Source organism: Chelon labrosus (genome assembly GCF_963514085.1).
Source record: "Chelon labrosus genome assembly, chromosome: 20".
Taxonomy (NCBI): domain Eukaryota; kingdom Metazoa; phylum Chordata; class Actinopteri; order Mugiliformes; family Mugilidae; genus Chelon; species Chelon labrosus.
The window spans coordinates 13,709,812-13,727,355 of NC_140353.1; the positions used below are offsets into that span (position 1 = coordinate 13,709,812).

At 42.6% G+C, this 17,544-nt stretch overlaps 1 protein-coding gene across 1 annotated transcript; it reads left to right on the forward strand.

The window, feature by feature from the left end:
- Nucleotides 1-3,192: 3,192 nt before the first annotated feature.
- Nucleotides 3,193-17,058, forward strand: pgfb (placental growth factor b). The gene is made up of 7 exons (XM_084569868.1): nt 3,193-3,507; nt 13,426-13,462; nt 14,571-14,767; nt 14,890-14,969; nt 15,295-15,324; nt 15,428-15,490; nt 15,576-17,058. The coding sequence occupies exons 1-7, from the start codon at nt 3,445-3,447 to the stop codon at nt 15,595-15,597; spliced, it is 492 nt and encodes a 163-aa protein (XP_084425994.1). The 5' UTR covers nt 3,193-3,444; the 3' UTR covers nt 15,598-17,058.
- Nucleotides 17,059-17,544: the final 486 nt, after the last annotated feature.

Genomic DNA, 17,544 nt, shown 5'->3' on the forward strand with positions numbered 1-17,544 from the left:
CTGGTTCTAGTTTTTATAATATACTAAAGTAATCCCTTCCTGACTTTACACAGAGCTCTTATTTAGAGAGCTAAGTAAGTGTGCTCTGTCTTCTCGTCTAAATCTCAGAAATGGGGCAAATAAATATATTTTAAAAATGTCTCGTCAGCATTTAGTTAGAGCACAGTATCTTTTTGTTCATTTCTCCTTTTGTTCATGACTGATTGGAAGCTGCACAGTTTGCTATAGCTGAATAGATTGAGCTGTATTTTCTCCTGACGTTAGGAATTAAGTCCACATTTAGCCTGCGGGCTGCAACAGCCGCCTGACATTGTGATGTCCAAGACGCAGGTGTTTAAAGAAAACCGGCATCTGGAGACTTCTGCAATGGCTGATTCATGAGACATCCAGACTGAAATAACTTCCATTTGTCTGTTAACGTGTCGACCGACTTCCTAAAAGCGAGACAATGCTCGCACAGGCGCGGACTGAGGATGAAAACAGGATGACACCTGACAACCTTGGAACAAAAACGTGCCTGAGAGACAAAAATATGGCAGCGTGGCTCCGAGGTGTAAACAGGATTTGACATCTTTGAAATGAATGAACTTGTTGTGATATGACGCTAATCACCTAAGGCAAAGGTAAGCAGCTTTGTTTACTCATAGCCGAAGCACTTCCTATTTACAAGTTGTTTCAAATATAGTTTTTCTTCACAATAATGAGGCCGGTGCCGGGACAAAACCTTCATAGTTCGTCATAGCTAATTAATGACAGGAAGAAAGGGTCAGGGTGTGGACTATTGCTTCATCCTGTTTGAGTCCGGTGTCCAGGTGGTCCATCATGACTAAAATCATATTACATCATCCCCCAGAATCCACTTGTGCAGGCCCCATTCATACTTTGCTTCTTCTTTTTTTTTTTTTTTTTTTTTTGCACCACACGCATTTTGAGCTACTTCGTTTAAAGACGCTTGGCAGAAGATAAATGAATCTACAAGCATTACAGTGACACTGTGTCTAACTCCTGTCTTTAGCAGCAATGCTGGTCTCCCTGTGGGCCTCTAACTATTGTTAATGAGATCATTCAAAGTAAGGGGCTCTCTGGCTCTCCACCTTCCCCTTAAAGGCCCCACTGTGGAGGAAACCAAAGCCGCCCCAACAATGATGAATGGACATCATTAATGTTGTTCATCTGTTTACCTTTTACTCCGTGATCTGGGAAAACGAGGGGTCAACCGCAAAAAAGGGAAATGTTACTTGCTTCTGCTCTCCAGCGCCTGAGAGCCACTCGTTTAGTCTTCACAACATCAAGAGACACTGCAGACTGGTGATTTATTCAAACAGCTGACAGTCCTTCAATCAGAAAGCCTTATCAAAAAACCCAATGCCCTGTATTCCTGGCTCAGTTGAAACTTTCAAACAGTTTTAATATTTTGATCATAATGAGCCCAGTAGGAATGACACCGCAGCTAATTTCTTTTGAAAAACTGCCTTTCATTAAAGAGGCATTATTTAAATAGATACTGTCCCCTCGGATTCAGTCTTTATAGGGACAAATGTTAAATGTTTGGACACTTTTTTGTCGCAGATGCAAACCAAGGAGACGCATGGTTGAGGCTATCGAGCTTTGTGGTTTTCACAAAAGCAAAGAGACCCCTTAAGGTTGTTACACATTCGGACAGCACACATTATCGCTCAGACCAGGCTTGCGTGTCTTATCAGCATGTATTTATAGTGTAAACGATTTGAGTGATCTTATTAGGCCCTATCAGCCGGTGCACCCTCACAAACACAGATAGATCACTGAGCAGATGGCAAGAGAGTGGTGAGAGATTGTCTCCGTTGCACGGGCAAACAAAGTCTGCGCGGCTGGCGGAGCAGTGAGGAGATGCAACGGTCTCTTGCTCTTCTATTAAAAATATCTTGAAAGCAAAACTTGAAGCTCACTTGCACTGTATCATTACGGCGTTACATAACCCCTTTTCTAAAAGTGGAGGCAACAATTTCACAACTTGAGAGGGAGAAAATGGCTTCTGGGCCATGTTCGCCTCATCTGTACTTGCAATGTCACTGCACTATGACGGATAATTAGACAGTCAGAAAAAGAAAACTGACATTGTTGGAAAAACTTTCACTAACCAGACAATGGCTGCGCATAGGAAAGCAGCGAGACAAAATAATTGCAGAGTTCAGTTCCCAGCTCCCTCAAAGAGCATCCATCATCGCCATGTAGAGATACAGTTTAGGAAAAGACAACTGAGTCGTCGCCGGGCATAATTAGAGGAAATGTCTTTCATCATCTTCGATTGTTAGCGCTCACTGATACTCTGGCAAAACTGGTAATGGGGCGGGGGTGTTCAAGTGTCTGAGATGTTTAGAAACACCACACTCCTGAGTGTGGTCTGTTCAATAGCAAAAGGCAGTGCAGCTATTCAGCAGCCTTGAAGGAATGTGTGGAAGCCCACAAGGAATCCTTTCGTTCCAGGGTTTCTGCAAACACAGAAGCCCCACACTGAGGAGTAAGTCTATGTGTCAACAGTAATGGAATCTCTCTTTCTGTCTCTGCAAACTCAACTAAAGCCTCAGAGGAAACTCTCTGGAGCCAGCACCGCCCGTGTCACCAGTGAAAAAGATCTCTAAATGTTTACCTTGCCTGAATAACTCTCTCAGAGTGTCCCAAGTGCTCGGAAGATGTTTCCCTGCCGGTCTGTGTATACTCTGCGCTGTAAATCACCTGTGCTGTATAGTCTAGAATCCACAAATAAAGCATCCGCAGCAGTGGCACAAGCGCAATGATAACCATTTACAGCATCACATAAATTACCAGTATATGCTGCAGCCTAAAGGGGCTATAAAACCACATCAGTGAGTCCTGTGGAGAGAAGAGCAGAGAGGAAGGCAGTGAATGGGAGGAGATTTAAATGGTCAGCCCGTGAAAAGGTAGTGTTGGACAATTAGACGCAAGTGTTTCTTTCTGCCGACCGGAGCTCAGAGCAGGAGCGAAAACTGAAACTCTCCGCGCAACTTTATGCGTATCCCTGAAGAGGATCCTCACTTTTGGACAGAAAATACTTTTTTTTAAAACTTTGTTTCCACTAAATATGCTTTGTCTACACTGGCTGCCACTACTTCTTTTGAAGCTTTGATTTTAGATTTTTAAAAGCGTGCTGTGCGTATTAAAAAGCTCTTTCGTTTTCTGGCAGCTTTCTTTTATTGCCTCACCACCTCCACTTCGCCTCCGGGGCCTTATTCATTAATAAGCACAACTTCATCAGGTTACACGCGGCGACGGCGGAGCTACGTGACTCCTCTCACTCTCAGCTTTAAACCGGGAGCAGATGACTTGGAAATTCCCGCTCAGCATCATCTTCGTCGTTTTTTTCTGAGCAGCTTGTGGACTTTTGTTGGATTTCGTTTTGTCGTGTGCATCCGTCACCCTCTCTCCGGAGGCAGACATCCCGAAATGAAACTCGGTTTTGTCATCGAGGTCGTGGTGGCGCTTTATCTGCTGTTCTCACCTGCACAGGTAAGGAGTTGCGTACACGGTGAAACTTTACGCACGGGAAACAAAAGGAGATGGGGACGGACGGAGGGGTCTTCGGTTTTAGCGCAAAATCAGACTCACGTGAATATTTTCACGTTCTCAAACAGCAGAGCTGACTAAAACAGTCCAACGTGTCCGGTCCGAACATGTCCTAAAGAAATATGGAGTCATCAGAGGCCAGTAGAAGTGATCCATTGTTCCTTGACACTTTCAAACCGCTTTGAATGAGCGTCATCCAGCACAGTTCATTCATAAGATGGAACGTGACAAACTGCATCACTCTCCCTGCGGAGGACATGATGCAAAGTGACTCACTGTTATAGTTGGCGAAGCGCACTAAGCTCATAATTACATAGTTTACAGGCCTCGTTCACAGACATGGATTATTTTCACTCTTGTATGATGAGACCTATTTTATTCACTTGAGATTTCCATCAAAGGCTCTGATTGCCATGTTGGTGAGACACTCTCTAAATAAATGGGGGAATCTTCAATAAACATTTGGTAATGTCTATGTTTTTTTGTCCAGCTTTGCTGTAGAGTAGCAGATCCTGGTGAGCTGTTTAGTCTGACTGGTGACAGTGGATGGTATGAAACGGGATCATTTTTTATCTGCAGCTTTGCCTTCCTGCCTGGTTTGTCCTTAGCTGCATGTTTAATGGATGCATGCAAGAATTTTAATGATGAAGATGAACCAGTGTATGTGTGTAGAAATCAATTGAAACTTAATTTCAGGCCAGTCATATCGCTGTCAGGCAACAGTGGATGAGTACAAAGCTGGTCTGTTCTCTGTTGCCTGGCATTGCCTTTGAGTCCCTTAATGAAAATCGGCCAGAACAAGGAAAAGTTGAAACTGGAGTGAGGACTCATTCAAAGGCCCGCGTTGTGCCAGAAATACTTGTACGAGGATGTGCCATCGGACAGTGGGACTTGTGCCATCTAACGCTCCAGCCCTTGAACCGTCTCAGTCTCTGATTTCCTCCCAAGGTGGCTGGGAGCTGGCACTTTTCTCTCTGGTGACTCTCATGTTTAATGCAAAACCAGGCCATTCTCTTGTCCTTTCACTGCCACTGTCACACTTCATACACTGCTGATGCCTGTTGAATCGACCCCTTCTGCCAGGCTGCAGGCCACATATGGAATTGTATTATACGTCGACCCAGTCAGGCTCTCAAAGTTGTAAAAAAAAAAAAAAGAGAAAAAAAAGCCCCACGTCCCACCAGATTCTCAAACCGGAGACTTTGCAGCTGTTGCTAAGTTGAGAGTGAGTGGGAGCGGCATGGGATCACCACATTTCCTCTAATCCTCATAATCAGCTCATAGCCTGCTTAGTCAAAACATGAGTGACAAAATCCAGGGGCCTCGGCATTGTAGCAGGTTAAATGCCCCCTGCTGCCCTGAAGACCGATGGCAAATGTAAACAGCACAGTTCTGGGATTCAACATCCAATCTGTCAGATCACACACCGTCTGAGAGGATCTGAGGTCTGGATGATCCTTTAACTCGCGGTCGTCTACTTTACACGGAAAGATCAGCTCTGTCTAAAAAGATTTGTTTTCCTTTCCTGCTTAAGACCAAAGACCTTACATAATTTCTAACAACACCCAAACCAGCAGCTCCCTCCTAGTCCACTGGTTGACGTAGGTCATACCGGATCCATCAGACAAGGGATTGCTATTTTTAAATGTATTTCTTAAGGTTTCTCTACCCATACAAGTGAGCCCCAAACTGATCATTTCTTTTAACCGCCGCAGCTGGAGGTGCTGACAGCAGCCTCGTGACTCATGCAGCCATTCATGTCTGCAATAAAACTTGGCCAAGAGCGGGGTGGGGTTAACTTCAGCTGTTTAACGATTCGAGTGTACAACAAGAGATTTACATTGAAGCTCAACGTGGGTGTGTGAGGAAGGAGTGTCCACCACCATATGTCCCATCATCAGCGGTGCGTGTAACAGCAGTGTATTTGATTAAGCCAGAAGAGGTGCAACGATTAAAGTCTCTGTTCTGTCCGTGTTTCCCTCCATATTGGGCACAAACAGAAAGGAAAAATTGTGAAAGAGAGAGGGATATGAATTACAACTTAGGGCCACTGCTGAAGCTGAACATTGCTGTTACACAACTGGTGCCATAACCTACTCAGGCGCCTCCCACTGCTGGGAACCACTCGTGTACTACAACTTTTTAATAGCAGTTTTTTTTTGTTGTTGTTGTCCAGTGGAGCTTTAACTGTTGCTGTTTAATTTCTAAAAGGTAGAAATGACGTCAGAACAAAGATCGCACAGTGTGATTTGAGTGCGGCTGAGTACACAAATGATGCACCATGGAGAAAGGTGTGCAGCATTTTTTAATTAAAGCATCGTAAACCTGAATCCCAGCAGTGATTCGCAGTCATACGTGCGTTCTTTTTATATATGCCGTGATTCATTCTCCTTAAAATGACCTGGTCACATTTATAGGCCGTGTGGCTCTCAACTGAGAATGGAAGCACCTGCGTTTCCCTTCCGAACAATAGTGTCCTCTTGCTCACCCTGTTACTAAAGCTGTCTGAAGGACCAGGAAATGTTCACACATTTCTTGACACTCTCCGTCTTCCTATTCACTGTATCACTGTTATTTCCTTTGCGCATAAATCTCCCACTGTTACACCATGTGTGTGTGTGTGTGTGTGTGTGTTTTTAAGCCACGGCGTATTGCAGATTTGTGTGCTCTGAAATAAGTTGCCTTTCACACAGCACCTGTCGCCTCCTGCCCATTTGACTAAATTCCCGAAGTTAAACCAAACTCCTTGGAATGCTTCTTGCACAATTGCTCTATTTTACTTTCAATATGTTTGTAAAATGCTGGTGAAGTCTTGTATGAACGTAACTAAACTTGACTTCATTAGTCAGCGCTTCAGGGAAAATCACTCATTGACAGTTGCGTAATTCAGAACTGTTCAGAAATATTTCTATTATGTTAAGAAAATCAGCAAATGATAAGGACTATGAGCCTCTCTGGTTTTGCAAAACTCCTTGTATCTGTTTTTAAATGCTGCACGTGAATAAAGCCATAGAAACCAGACTTTGCCACTCTAATCTCTTCGCCAGCAAAGCATGTTTCTGATGGTGCTGAGCAGCGAGCACTGGAGTATCTGTGAGGACATGGCGTTACACAGGTGCTTCCTTCACATCGCCACCAGCAGCAAAACAACACTTTAGTATGACCATCTGTGTTGAGCACGTCTGCTTGGGCGTTTTTTTTTTTTTTTATTCCTGCTCATATTTTTATCCAAGTCAGCCGGTTTGACGTCACACTTCCACTTGTTATGGTGGTGTGTCATAAGCGGAAGGTTTCCTAAATGTCTAGAGCGTCTGCAGTGACTATCAGCTGTGGGTTTCAGTTTCTCAGAATCAAAGGACTGCTCGTGTTGTCGAGATGCAGCTCTTGAACATCTTTCTTCTTTCAGATGTCTGCCTGTGATTCCATGCAGTGGTAGTGACCTGCTGACTGATAGGGCTCCTATTTGCCTTGTTGTGGTATTTCTCTCTGGTTGTAATGTCCCAGCCCAGGGGAGAGCCGCAATCGCAATCAGGAAATATGGATTTCTCCTTCCTCCTGCAGAGGAGGAGGAGGACCAGTGGTGCTCGGGGCAGCCGTCTACTCAGCGAGCTTTAATCTCCCATCTGGATGTAATTTACTGTGGTTTACAGAACAGCGTTTACTGTAATAGAGACCACAATTACCACCGGTCAGCGTTATCTCAAGACCTGTGTCGTGTGTGTGTGTGTGCAATGTTTGTGGATGGGGTGTACAGTTTACACAGCGGTTGTGTGTGTTTGTGTGTATATCTTTGGGGAGACATTTGTGCATGCATTAATGGACTTATACTGAGGAAATGGTGTTTATCTAAATCAAAATTTATATGGGCCTTTACAAACTGACCCCGTTTTACGGATTTAAAAAAAAAAAAACTAGATAACTACTCCAAGACGACATGATTGTTTTTAAAATGACCGACTCACTGTGGGCAAGAAAACAGCTCTACCAAAGAACTGTAAAACATGGGGAGTAGTTTCAGATCTACATTTTGAGAAATGCGTTTATTTGCTCTTTTAATGAGAGCAAGATTAGACAATTACAACCATTCCTCAAATCTATGCACTGAATAAACTTGCTTGAGGAGATGGTTTGCACATGTGGCACACTATTTTATTCAGATGATTCCTTGGAGATTTGATTCCCAATAGAACTACAAGTGGTCATTATGGCATTTAATAAACAAGATTTTACCAGGGGTTAAGTTGGGCTGGAGCTGCAGACAAAATTCAAAAAGCCCCACATTGCCAGAAGTTCCTTAAAGTGCAACTGTCTGTACGCTACTCAGCGCAACTGAAGATAGACAGATACATGGCTCGATCATTCTTCAGAAATGAGGGGACCGCAAAGAGTGGTATGTTTGGGGAGTGTGGTTTGATTGACAAGCTGTCCTGAGGTTGGGACTCAGATCCACCCTTCACTCCTCAAACCAAAAAACAGGATCTCAGTGGCCAAATGCCAGACTTGAGGCTTCAAAATTGTAGTCCACAAACCTAAAAGGGACATTACTGTGGCTTTGTCCATTTTTTATAGTTGCATATAGTTTGCAGTCTATAGCTGGCAACCTCAAGAGCTGAGCTCCAAGTTCTCACCAAATCACAACTTGTAGGAGCTCAGCTTGGTCACATCTCCTCAGATTTGCTTTCAGACACTGTATCTTTCGCTTTCCAAATTGAAGGCTGTGTTTTTAACTGTTCTGCTTATGCGTGCAATGTGTTTGAATCTGGATCAGTGTGTCAGCTTCCTAATGTGTGGAATAACTCCGGATTTCAAAGGCTCCATTCATCCAGATTACATGGGAAATTGCTGTGGCACATTTGCCACATGCTCTGATGAAGACTGTCGGCGTTTTGGCAGCGGCCTGTGATCACAAGCCCTGACTTGACCACCCCGGAGACCCAGCTGGATACTGTCAGTCCTGTAATGGCACTGCTGTCATTGTAGGTTCACCTGCCTTGTGTATACAAAACAGAACTGGTTTTCTTTTGTGGTAGTGGAAAATAGATACAGCGACCTAAATGCCCCGTGAGAGGCCTAAGAATTAATGCCGTGGTCATGGTGTTGATGATGTGGTATCTGGTTTGCAACGGGGGATGGATGAAGATCAGTGGAGCTCGGTTTCCCACTTGTCGAGCTGTCTCTGTGTTTGTGTTCACTAGTTCTGCTTTAGTGCTTTTCCCATCTGTGTGGTCTGGTGAGTCAAGCTTCTGTCAGACCAAATCCAGGACACAGCTCCTCCTTCTTTTATGAATACCCAGGAGCACAAAACTCTGAGCAAGAGCCAGACCCATTGGCAGCGATTTGCACATCACAGTCCTGAATCCATGTACAGTTTATTGACACTGTCACCTTTATCAAGTTTAAAAGAAGATTCTGTCCATGTAATCATTATGTGACAAAGTCTATAGAACTGAATGGGGATTTCCTGCAACTCAGTCCACTTTTGATACTCTGACTGAGCCAAAACAGCTGCATCTGAGTTGTACACCTGATAAGACATGTGAGTCAACTGATTAGACCGAAGCTTATGATTAGAATTTTCCGCTATTATTCAAAACAATCCACATCTTACCCCCATAACCCAAGAGGTCATGAATCAACAGCAAAACTGCACGAAATATGAAGTTCCTGCAGAATCCTGTGAGGAGAGCTGCTGTATTTTTGCCAAAAACGCTCCAGCTGGTAACTATAGGACGTGTTTGGCTTTGATGCATTCAAATTATAGTGGTCAAAATACAAGCATAGTGTGAGACACGTATCTCTCTAGTCCATGGCTCTATTTTGACAGTATAAATTAAACTATTTTGCATTGTCAGTACAAGAAGTACGGCCCAAAATCAACCAGCAGAGTATGAAACAACATGTCCAACTTACTGTAAATGAGCAGGTTTTATACGTTGCCATTGCCTAGGGAAATGTCAACAGCATATTAATGAAAATCTTGATATTTATCTGGAACATTAATAATTTAATAGTTAATAATTGGGCTTTCACTCCCAGGATTGAAATGAAAGCGTCGGATGATGATTTATTGGCTTCTACATGAAGCCTTTTCAGATTGCTGGGAAACAAAACATGCCTCACCCTTTCACTTATTGTTTTGCAATCCAATGGAGAAGAAGAACCTAACTTGCATAACTTTCCACTCCAGCCACCCAAGTGCATTTCTTTTATGTGACTGGCCCTAAACAAGAAACCTCTGCATTTTGAAACACTTTCTTTCTTGGTTCTTCTCTGTCTTTTCTGTAAAATACACTGTGCACTACGCTGGCTGATATCCAGAACGTTTTGGCAAATGGCCATGGTACCTGCTGTTGAGCTACCCGTCACCTCCTCCCCCGCTTGACTCCCAAAGTTGAAAAAAATTTCTGACCATTATGCTGGGACCCCATCATGTTTTAGTTTTGCTCCCTACGCATGCTGCCCTTCTTCTGACAGATGGAATAAGCAGCGAGGTTAAAGATGACGCAGTTCAGCTGTGTGGGACTGGAGAGTAATGAGGCTTGGGGGCCTCTGTGGCCTGACGGCGGGAGTCCAGGGACACAACAGGTCCTCTGAACTGACCCAGAGGAGAGCAAACTCTTAGCCCGCAGGAGACTAGCAGCTAGGAGTGGACTAAAACTCTAATCATATGGAACAGTAAATATCATAATTTCTGCTGTAACCAATGTACACATTTATATCTATACTCTCCAGCTAACTGCCCCTCACTCTGCAATCTGATGGAAGGCAACCGAGAGGTGCACTACGCTGTATAGCACAATGTGAACCAGATGTGAAGAACTGAGAACAAATTTTACAGCTATGGGACAGTGACCAGAGGGGTGGATTACATATCCACCCTGTTAATTATGCAATGAGAATTCCTTCACCGCAGACGTTCCCTGGGGCATGGACTGAACTGAAAAGATTTGACACTCAATAACAATCATGTATTCAAGTGAAACTGCCAGTTGTCGATTACAGTAAAGCTCAAATGAAACGTTTCCTTTTCGAGGTTCGTTGAAGTTTTCAGTCGCATTTTCAAAACAGTGAAAAATAGCCTTTGGATTATTTGACGGTAGCTGCAGTTGTTAGTTTCAGGTCTTTTATTCTGCAAAATAACAAATTATACATATTGTAGACCAGTGAAGTATCCATGAGTTGACCATCTTTTTAACTCTAGTACCGCCTCACGCACCCATACAGCCTTACTCTTTAATGCTTAATCTTAATTCACTCTAGATTTTGTACTGATTAAATGTAAAAGAAACACATGTTGATTTTTCTTTACATATTTTTTAGAAAACGAATGGACACCTCTTAGCAGCTTGTGTTTGGTTTTTGCACATTGTCATGTTTCAGTCATTCTCCACCTGGGTGTTCAATGTTTAATCTACAAAAAGGTGCAGAAAATCAAGCAAAACTCATAAGTGAACACGCAGGACATGCACTTTTAGTTGTGTATGTTAAAGAGCTGTGTATTGCTATCAGTCAGTTTTTATAGCGTTTTCTTTTTTTTTCTTTCTTCTTTTCAAAAACCAGATGTTGCACATGTAAGTGAGAATTGCGAGGCAAAGGGAGCAGAGTAGAGGTATTCTGTTAATAACCAAGACTAGATGAATTTATAGTCTGGTCAAGTCCACTTTATGTGTATAGCTCTTAATCATAGTAAGTCTCAAAGGTTTTAACACCCACATTATGAAAACAATAAATGAAAATGACACACAGCAATGTTAGGCCCTCACTAAGGACGAGTAAAACTCCCATAAAGAGGTCATCAGGGAATGAAGTGAAAGAAACGTTGAGGATTACTCAGAAAGCCATCCTGTTTCAGGGATTTATTAGTCAAGTTTATTCACGCTTATTGATGTAAAGCGGCCCTCCTTGCCCACAAGAGTCATATTACCTCCAGTCACCATTAATCACATAGCTAATACTGTAAGTGCACAAGGAGGAATGAAGGTCTACGTGAGGATCCTCATGTAGGCTTTTATAATCTGGCAGCTCCTTTTGGGCAGCTCACTCCTCTGTTCTCGACCACAGGAGCTGCCAAAGATGTTTCCTTGTCATGTCAAGGCTTAACCCATTACCAAGGTCAGAAAACCCTCCCCACCTCACCGCATTCTGAACAGCGACCGAAGCCACAGCCAAAAAGCCCTTGTGATGCAGGAGCAGCCTCCAATAAACCATCATCAAGACCCACAGAGGAGAAAAGAGACAGGCAGATCTTATGCCAATTAACATGGAAAAGGATTTATTTTATAAGTCTGGCATTGCTGTAGAGGATAAAAAATAATCAATTTCTCAGAGGCTGGTAGTGGGTTTTAACAATAACTTAAACTGAACTATGACTTTCCCATGCTGTGCATAAAGAATACCCTGCAAGCGGAGCTTATATCCTGCTGTGGTTTTGTGCAGCCGACACAGTTCAATGAACGCCACTCTATAGAACGACTCCGCTGCCAGAAGAACAGGTCAGATGACCAAACACTTTGAAAAAGAGGGAGAGTCCTCAACAGTTCCCCTAACACAGGGAGGACTCAACCCAAGTGGTTGACTGGAAGCTCTTGTGTATTGTGTATGTCATGTGATATGTTCTGCAGCGGAGAAGACAGATCAGTTCCAAATATGCAGACCTGCTGGACGCTCGTCTCTGCAACAGTTTCACTGGAACCCCTGAAATGTTTGTGTAAGTGTGAATGCATCATCATCAAATCAGGACATTCCTGTTAAATCACATTGTTTAGGGAAAAAAACAGCTGAGTGAAGCAGTGTGCTGACAGATGCTATCCTCATCCTCAAACTAATTTTGGTTCATAACAGGAAGAGGATGCGTTTTAGCGCCGGACAGATGGTGTAAAAAGCAACAGTTTTTATTGCCGTGTTTTGGGAAAGTCTGTCCTTGTGTGTCTATTTGCCATTACATAACAACTTTCTGTCCAACACACGTAGAGTGGTACACAAAATGTGAGCCTGCATGTGTCATAGAAAAACTGAAACCAAACACCGGTGATGAGGAGGGATTGCGGAAGCAGGTTGTCTGCCGCCTGTCCTGCGCTTCTGCCGGAGGGTATTTTATCAAACATAGATTCCCCTTCCTGAGATGGAGTCAAGCAGAGGTTTTGTGTTTTCCCAGGCGAATGAGAAATTCGCTCTGTTTATCGTGGGGTGATGGGAAAAAATCAAGACAGAGGGGGAAACCATCAATGGGAAAATAAATAGAGAGCAGAATCTTACACCACAGGAAACAGGTTTTGAACCTAAACAGTTGGGCACACAGAGGAACATGATATATGAGAGACCAGTGCTTGTCAAAAAGACTGCATGAGCATGCATTTTATTTCACTGTTGTCCCAGCTATCACCACCAGAGGACAAAAATAGCAGATCGTTCAGATAGTCGTCTTATAGCTGTGATGATGTTTTATTTGTATACAACAAACTGTATGTTTAAATTTTACTGGTATGACTTGAAGGAGTAAAAGTTGCAATGTGTGTATTTCCTCTGCCAAAATTTGACAGGGTTGTGACACACCAAGCATCATTTTCCGTTGGCCTCTGCGGCCTTGGGTTTTAAAGTGTGTCCCGTCCCATCGGCACTGGTCGGACCTTTGTCGTCAGCTTATCAGCTGATTCAGCATGTCAGCTGTTGTCCTTGCGGTGTGTTCGAGTGCAACTTTTCGGGCCTTCGTTTGCCAGTAGTTGTTTGATGCCAGTACGCCGTGTCCATCCCTTAAATCTCAAGTTTGGATGCTAAGCTAATTATTAAGTTTGGGTATAATATCAAAGAGTCAACGAAACAAAAGAAATATCATTAACTTTGCTGCATTTTTCTGTTTTGCAGAGTCTACCCTTGTCAAGCATAAACAGTACGATGGAAGGTAAGATTTTATGTCTCAAAATCTTCTGTAAGTGCTGAGGACGTTACTTATAAAGATGTACTTCAAAAAATGTAGCTCCAATTGTTTTATTACTCTCCATTTTTACGGTGTGGTTGAAATTGTAGTCTGATGGATGTCAGTCCTGACAAAATACCTTTCGGTAGAGGTATGCTGAGAAATACACAGACTAAGCTGTGTAATCTTTGCGTGTGAATTAGTCAATTTGCTCAGATTTTGGAGAATTATATGTCAAGTCCTGACTAGCAGCTATTGCTCAACTGCTGACCCTCTCCCCTCATATCCTCTCCCTCCCTCACGTCACCATAAATTAGCGCTATTGCTACAAGAGAACAGAAAAACGCATTGTACAGCGCTTTCTGCCAAAGAAGATTAGGAGGACATTTAACAGAAAAAGTCTGATAAGGAGAAGACACACAGTCCACTCAGTAACTGGCCGGTGAACTCTGATTTTGCGGCGTACGACGTTTCAGTTCAAGGCCCCATCTCCCTGCTGTAGATGCCTCCCCAGTCGTCTACGTCTGCTTTTATAAACAGCTGTTGTGGTGCGAGGCTCCATTTGGTGACCCCTGGGTGGGGGGGTCACTGCAGTCCCAGAGGTGCCTGCTGGGCAACTGAGCTCCAGCTCCAGCAGGGTTCTGTTCATGGCCATGTTTCCAGTGTTTGTTTTCTTTTCCTTCTGTGTTTGGCCGTAGTCATCCCTGTTCCTCCCCCACAGTCCCCCCGAACGTAACTGGGACACTTTCACACATGTACTCCCACAGGAAAGCGGACTGAACATTAGACAAACTTATTTTGTTGTTGTTCTTAAAAATGAAAACAGGATACACACTGGCGTATCGCAACTGGACTTAGGTTTCTGTGTATGAGGTATAAGGGTTATATATCGTAGGATTGCTGAGGTAGCTGCTTCATAAACACATTTACATACCTAAAGTTGCAAAAAGCACTATGCACTGTAATAGTAAGACAGAGAGATGACCATGTAAAAGTGTACTGATCCCATGCAGCTCAGCATCTACACCATCTCCATCAGAGACACGCTGCCAGGTTTCTAAGTCCACACTCAGCCTCCTACTCTCTTTCGCAGTTTTGATGTTTCAAGAGGTGTGGGGTCGCAGCTTCTGCCGGACCATCGAGAAGCTGGTGGAGGTGGTGCAGGAATACCCGACCGAGGTGGAGCACATCTACAGCCCCTCCTGTGTGCCCCTGGTGAGGTGCGCGGGCTGCTGCGGGGACGAGAACCTGGAGTGCCATCCCACTCGCACCACAAATGTCACCATGCAGGTAAGACGGAGGCATTTGTGCCGCTGGCTAACTGCTTGTGTGATCCATTTCGGTATATGTAGTGTTAATTAATTTCTTTTTTTCTTTTTTTTTTTGATAATTTTAACTACTTTATCCCCCAGCTGTTGAAAATCAGGCCATCAGAACCAGGTCAAGAATATGTTGAGATGACCTTTGTGCAGCATCAGACATGTGAATGTAGGTAAGAAGACAAGAAATATTGATAAGTATGCAAACACAGTACAAACTACTAATTCTTGCTTTTTAATTGCACCGACAACACACTATCCACATTCCTGTAGTCAAATATTGCAAATGCCAGCGCTGACTTGTTTAGCATGTGACCAAAACCACATTCCTTTCCTAACTTCTCTCAGTATAAAAATGGACAATTCCCATAAAACATATTTGGTTAAATAAAGTTAATAGTATCCAAATGTGATTTTAGGAGACTGGGTTGGGAACTTCTTAATGATTTACAATAGATTTATATATTCTTTCTAATTTATTTAAATCTTTTTCCTCAGAGTCAGGAAACCAGTGGAGAAGATTGTAAGGTAAGAGCACGTTTTATAATACCAGTTCCTAGATTGCTGAAAAGAATAAAAATGCTCCCTCTGAGAGAACGGAGGCGTGTTGGTAATTTTGCTCTCTGTGCAGAAAAAAGATAAGAGGAAGAGGGAGGAAGAGAAAGGAGAGACAAAAAACAAAAGAATGTGACAGGTAACTTGATAGCCGTTGGAGAAAGACTTCATATACCCACTAACTATCGTTTCACGTCATTAAAGATGCATCGATCTTTCCTCAGGTGCCAGATCCCTCGCAGGTAACTGCAGTGGCGACCCAAGTCCCTGTTGCAGTGTGGCTCACTATTTATTTCCAGCCCAGTGACGGCATCGAGAGTCTCACTCACTCACCTATCAATACTGTGTCTGCTGCCAGAGACTCAAACAGCTGGGTTGACTTGCTGCGCGCTCTCCTTTTCATGGGTGGGGCGTTTGTAACGACAAGGTTCAACAGGAAGTGGGTTTTGATTGGTGGAAACACTGCTGTGACACACCTGATACAATGGACATCCCTGGGAGCCAGTGCAATGTAGAACCAAACAGACTTCTTTTTTTATACTAGGTATTACTGTATCAGTTATGTTAATTTGTTGATTTCTTTGGTATTTAAAGGTGGTTACACTTGTTAAAAAAAATCTATATTTATTGATACAGCTGAATATACTTGGACCAGCAACCTTTAAAAAGTTTGTCATCCATTGTTGAATAATTATCTAAAAAAGCCTTGACTTGTCGTAATGGCATATGTTGGACTGAATGTACAGCTGCTTTGTACATGCAATAATGAAATGTCTCCCTCTAGTGTTTTAAGGAAACTGTTTAAAATGGCTCTATGTTAAAGTATGTATTTCCTGCTCAGATTTACCAGTAGGATCAGAATTTGGACACATAGTCAGTCAAAATTAATCACATTATCAGCGTATTGGAATCGCCTACCTATCATTAATGAAAGTAATCACTTGTGATAAACCATGAGTTTAATGTGTTTTACTGTCAGATGAAACATAAATAAGACATATAGTTACTAAATAAATATGCCCTCAGAAGATTGTGCATAACTAACTGTGATTTATCAGACTGTCAAAAATGTCAATTTTCAAACAAACCCTCTGTCAAGTGGAATTGAGTCGTTGCTGAGTCTCCTGTAAATATGAGACAGCAAATGTGCCCCTAATGATGAATGAGGAGCTCCAGCTCTGGATAATCACCCCTGCAGGAAGCAATGCACCAAACATATATGTTGATTTGAAATTACACCAGAAAATGTGTGCCTATAGGCAGTGGAGCGGAGGATGTGGCATGCCCAACAAAAACCAATAGACAGTAGGCTGTAGTACTCATGTGGTTTTGACGCCTGTTGTAGAATAAAAAATACACACATCTTTTTCTTTTTCAAATGCGACTTCAGGAGTTCTCATTAAAAAAAAAGAAAAAAGTATTTCTGTGCTCTGTGCAGTGAAACATCACACAATTGTGTGCACTCTAGTGACGCAAGACTCCCATAATCCCACACCACAGGGGTCTTCCTCTGTCTGTTTTTGGAAACACTGCAGTGCAGACGGGATCAATTGAGGTAGTTATGTAAAATTATGTCCTTTTTATTTTTTTTTTTTTCATGTACTACACAAAGAAAATCTATGAAAATGTACAAAGCAACATTTTGACTGTGCTAGTGTTTTTATTTCATTTAAATATTTATTTTGTAATAAAACTCTTATGGTTGTCCAATCATCTTGTGTGATTTATTAAACAACGGCATATCCCATTAGAACTAGTAGACCTATTAATTTCTGTATTATATGTTCTTTTTAATTATTACAACAGGACAGCTGTGTGTGGATTGTAACATAACACACACCGAAGAAATTAAATATGTGCACATCGTAAAAACAAGCGCTCCTGTTTCGTCATCATCCTGGAAGAAAAAGAAACCCGTTGCCTTGGTAACCTCAGTGCACAGCGGGGCACAGCAGTCAGCCAGAACAAGGACATTAGAGCCCTCGGCTGTGTTTTCCAGGAAACTTAAGCACATATCCTCCACTTGAAACTGCTTGACAATGTTTGAAACAAAACCACTAAAGATGGATTTAAAAACTCATTTGGTTAAAAAAAAAATAAAAAAATCAATAACTGTTATCTGTTAATGTTTAGACATAGATAGATAGATAGATAGATAGATAGATAGATAGATGAGGCAACCGCATTTTCGAG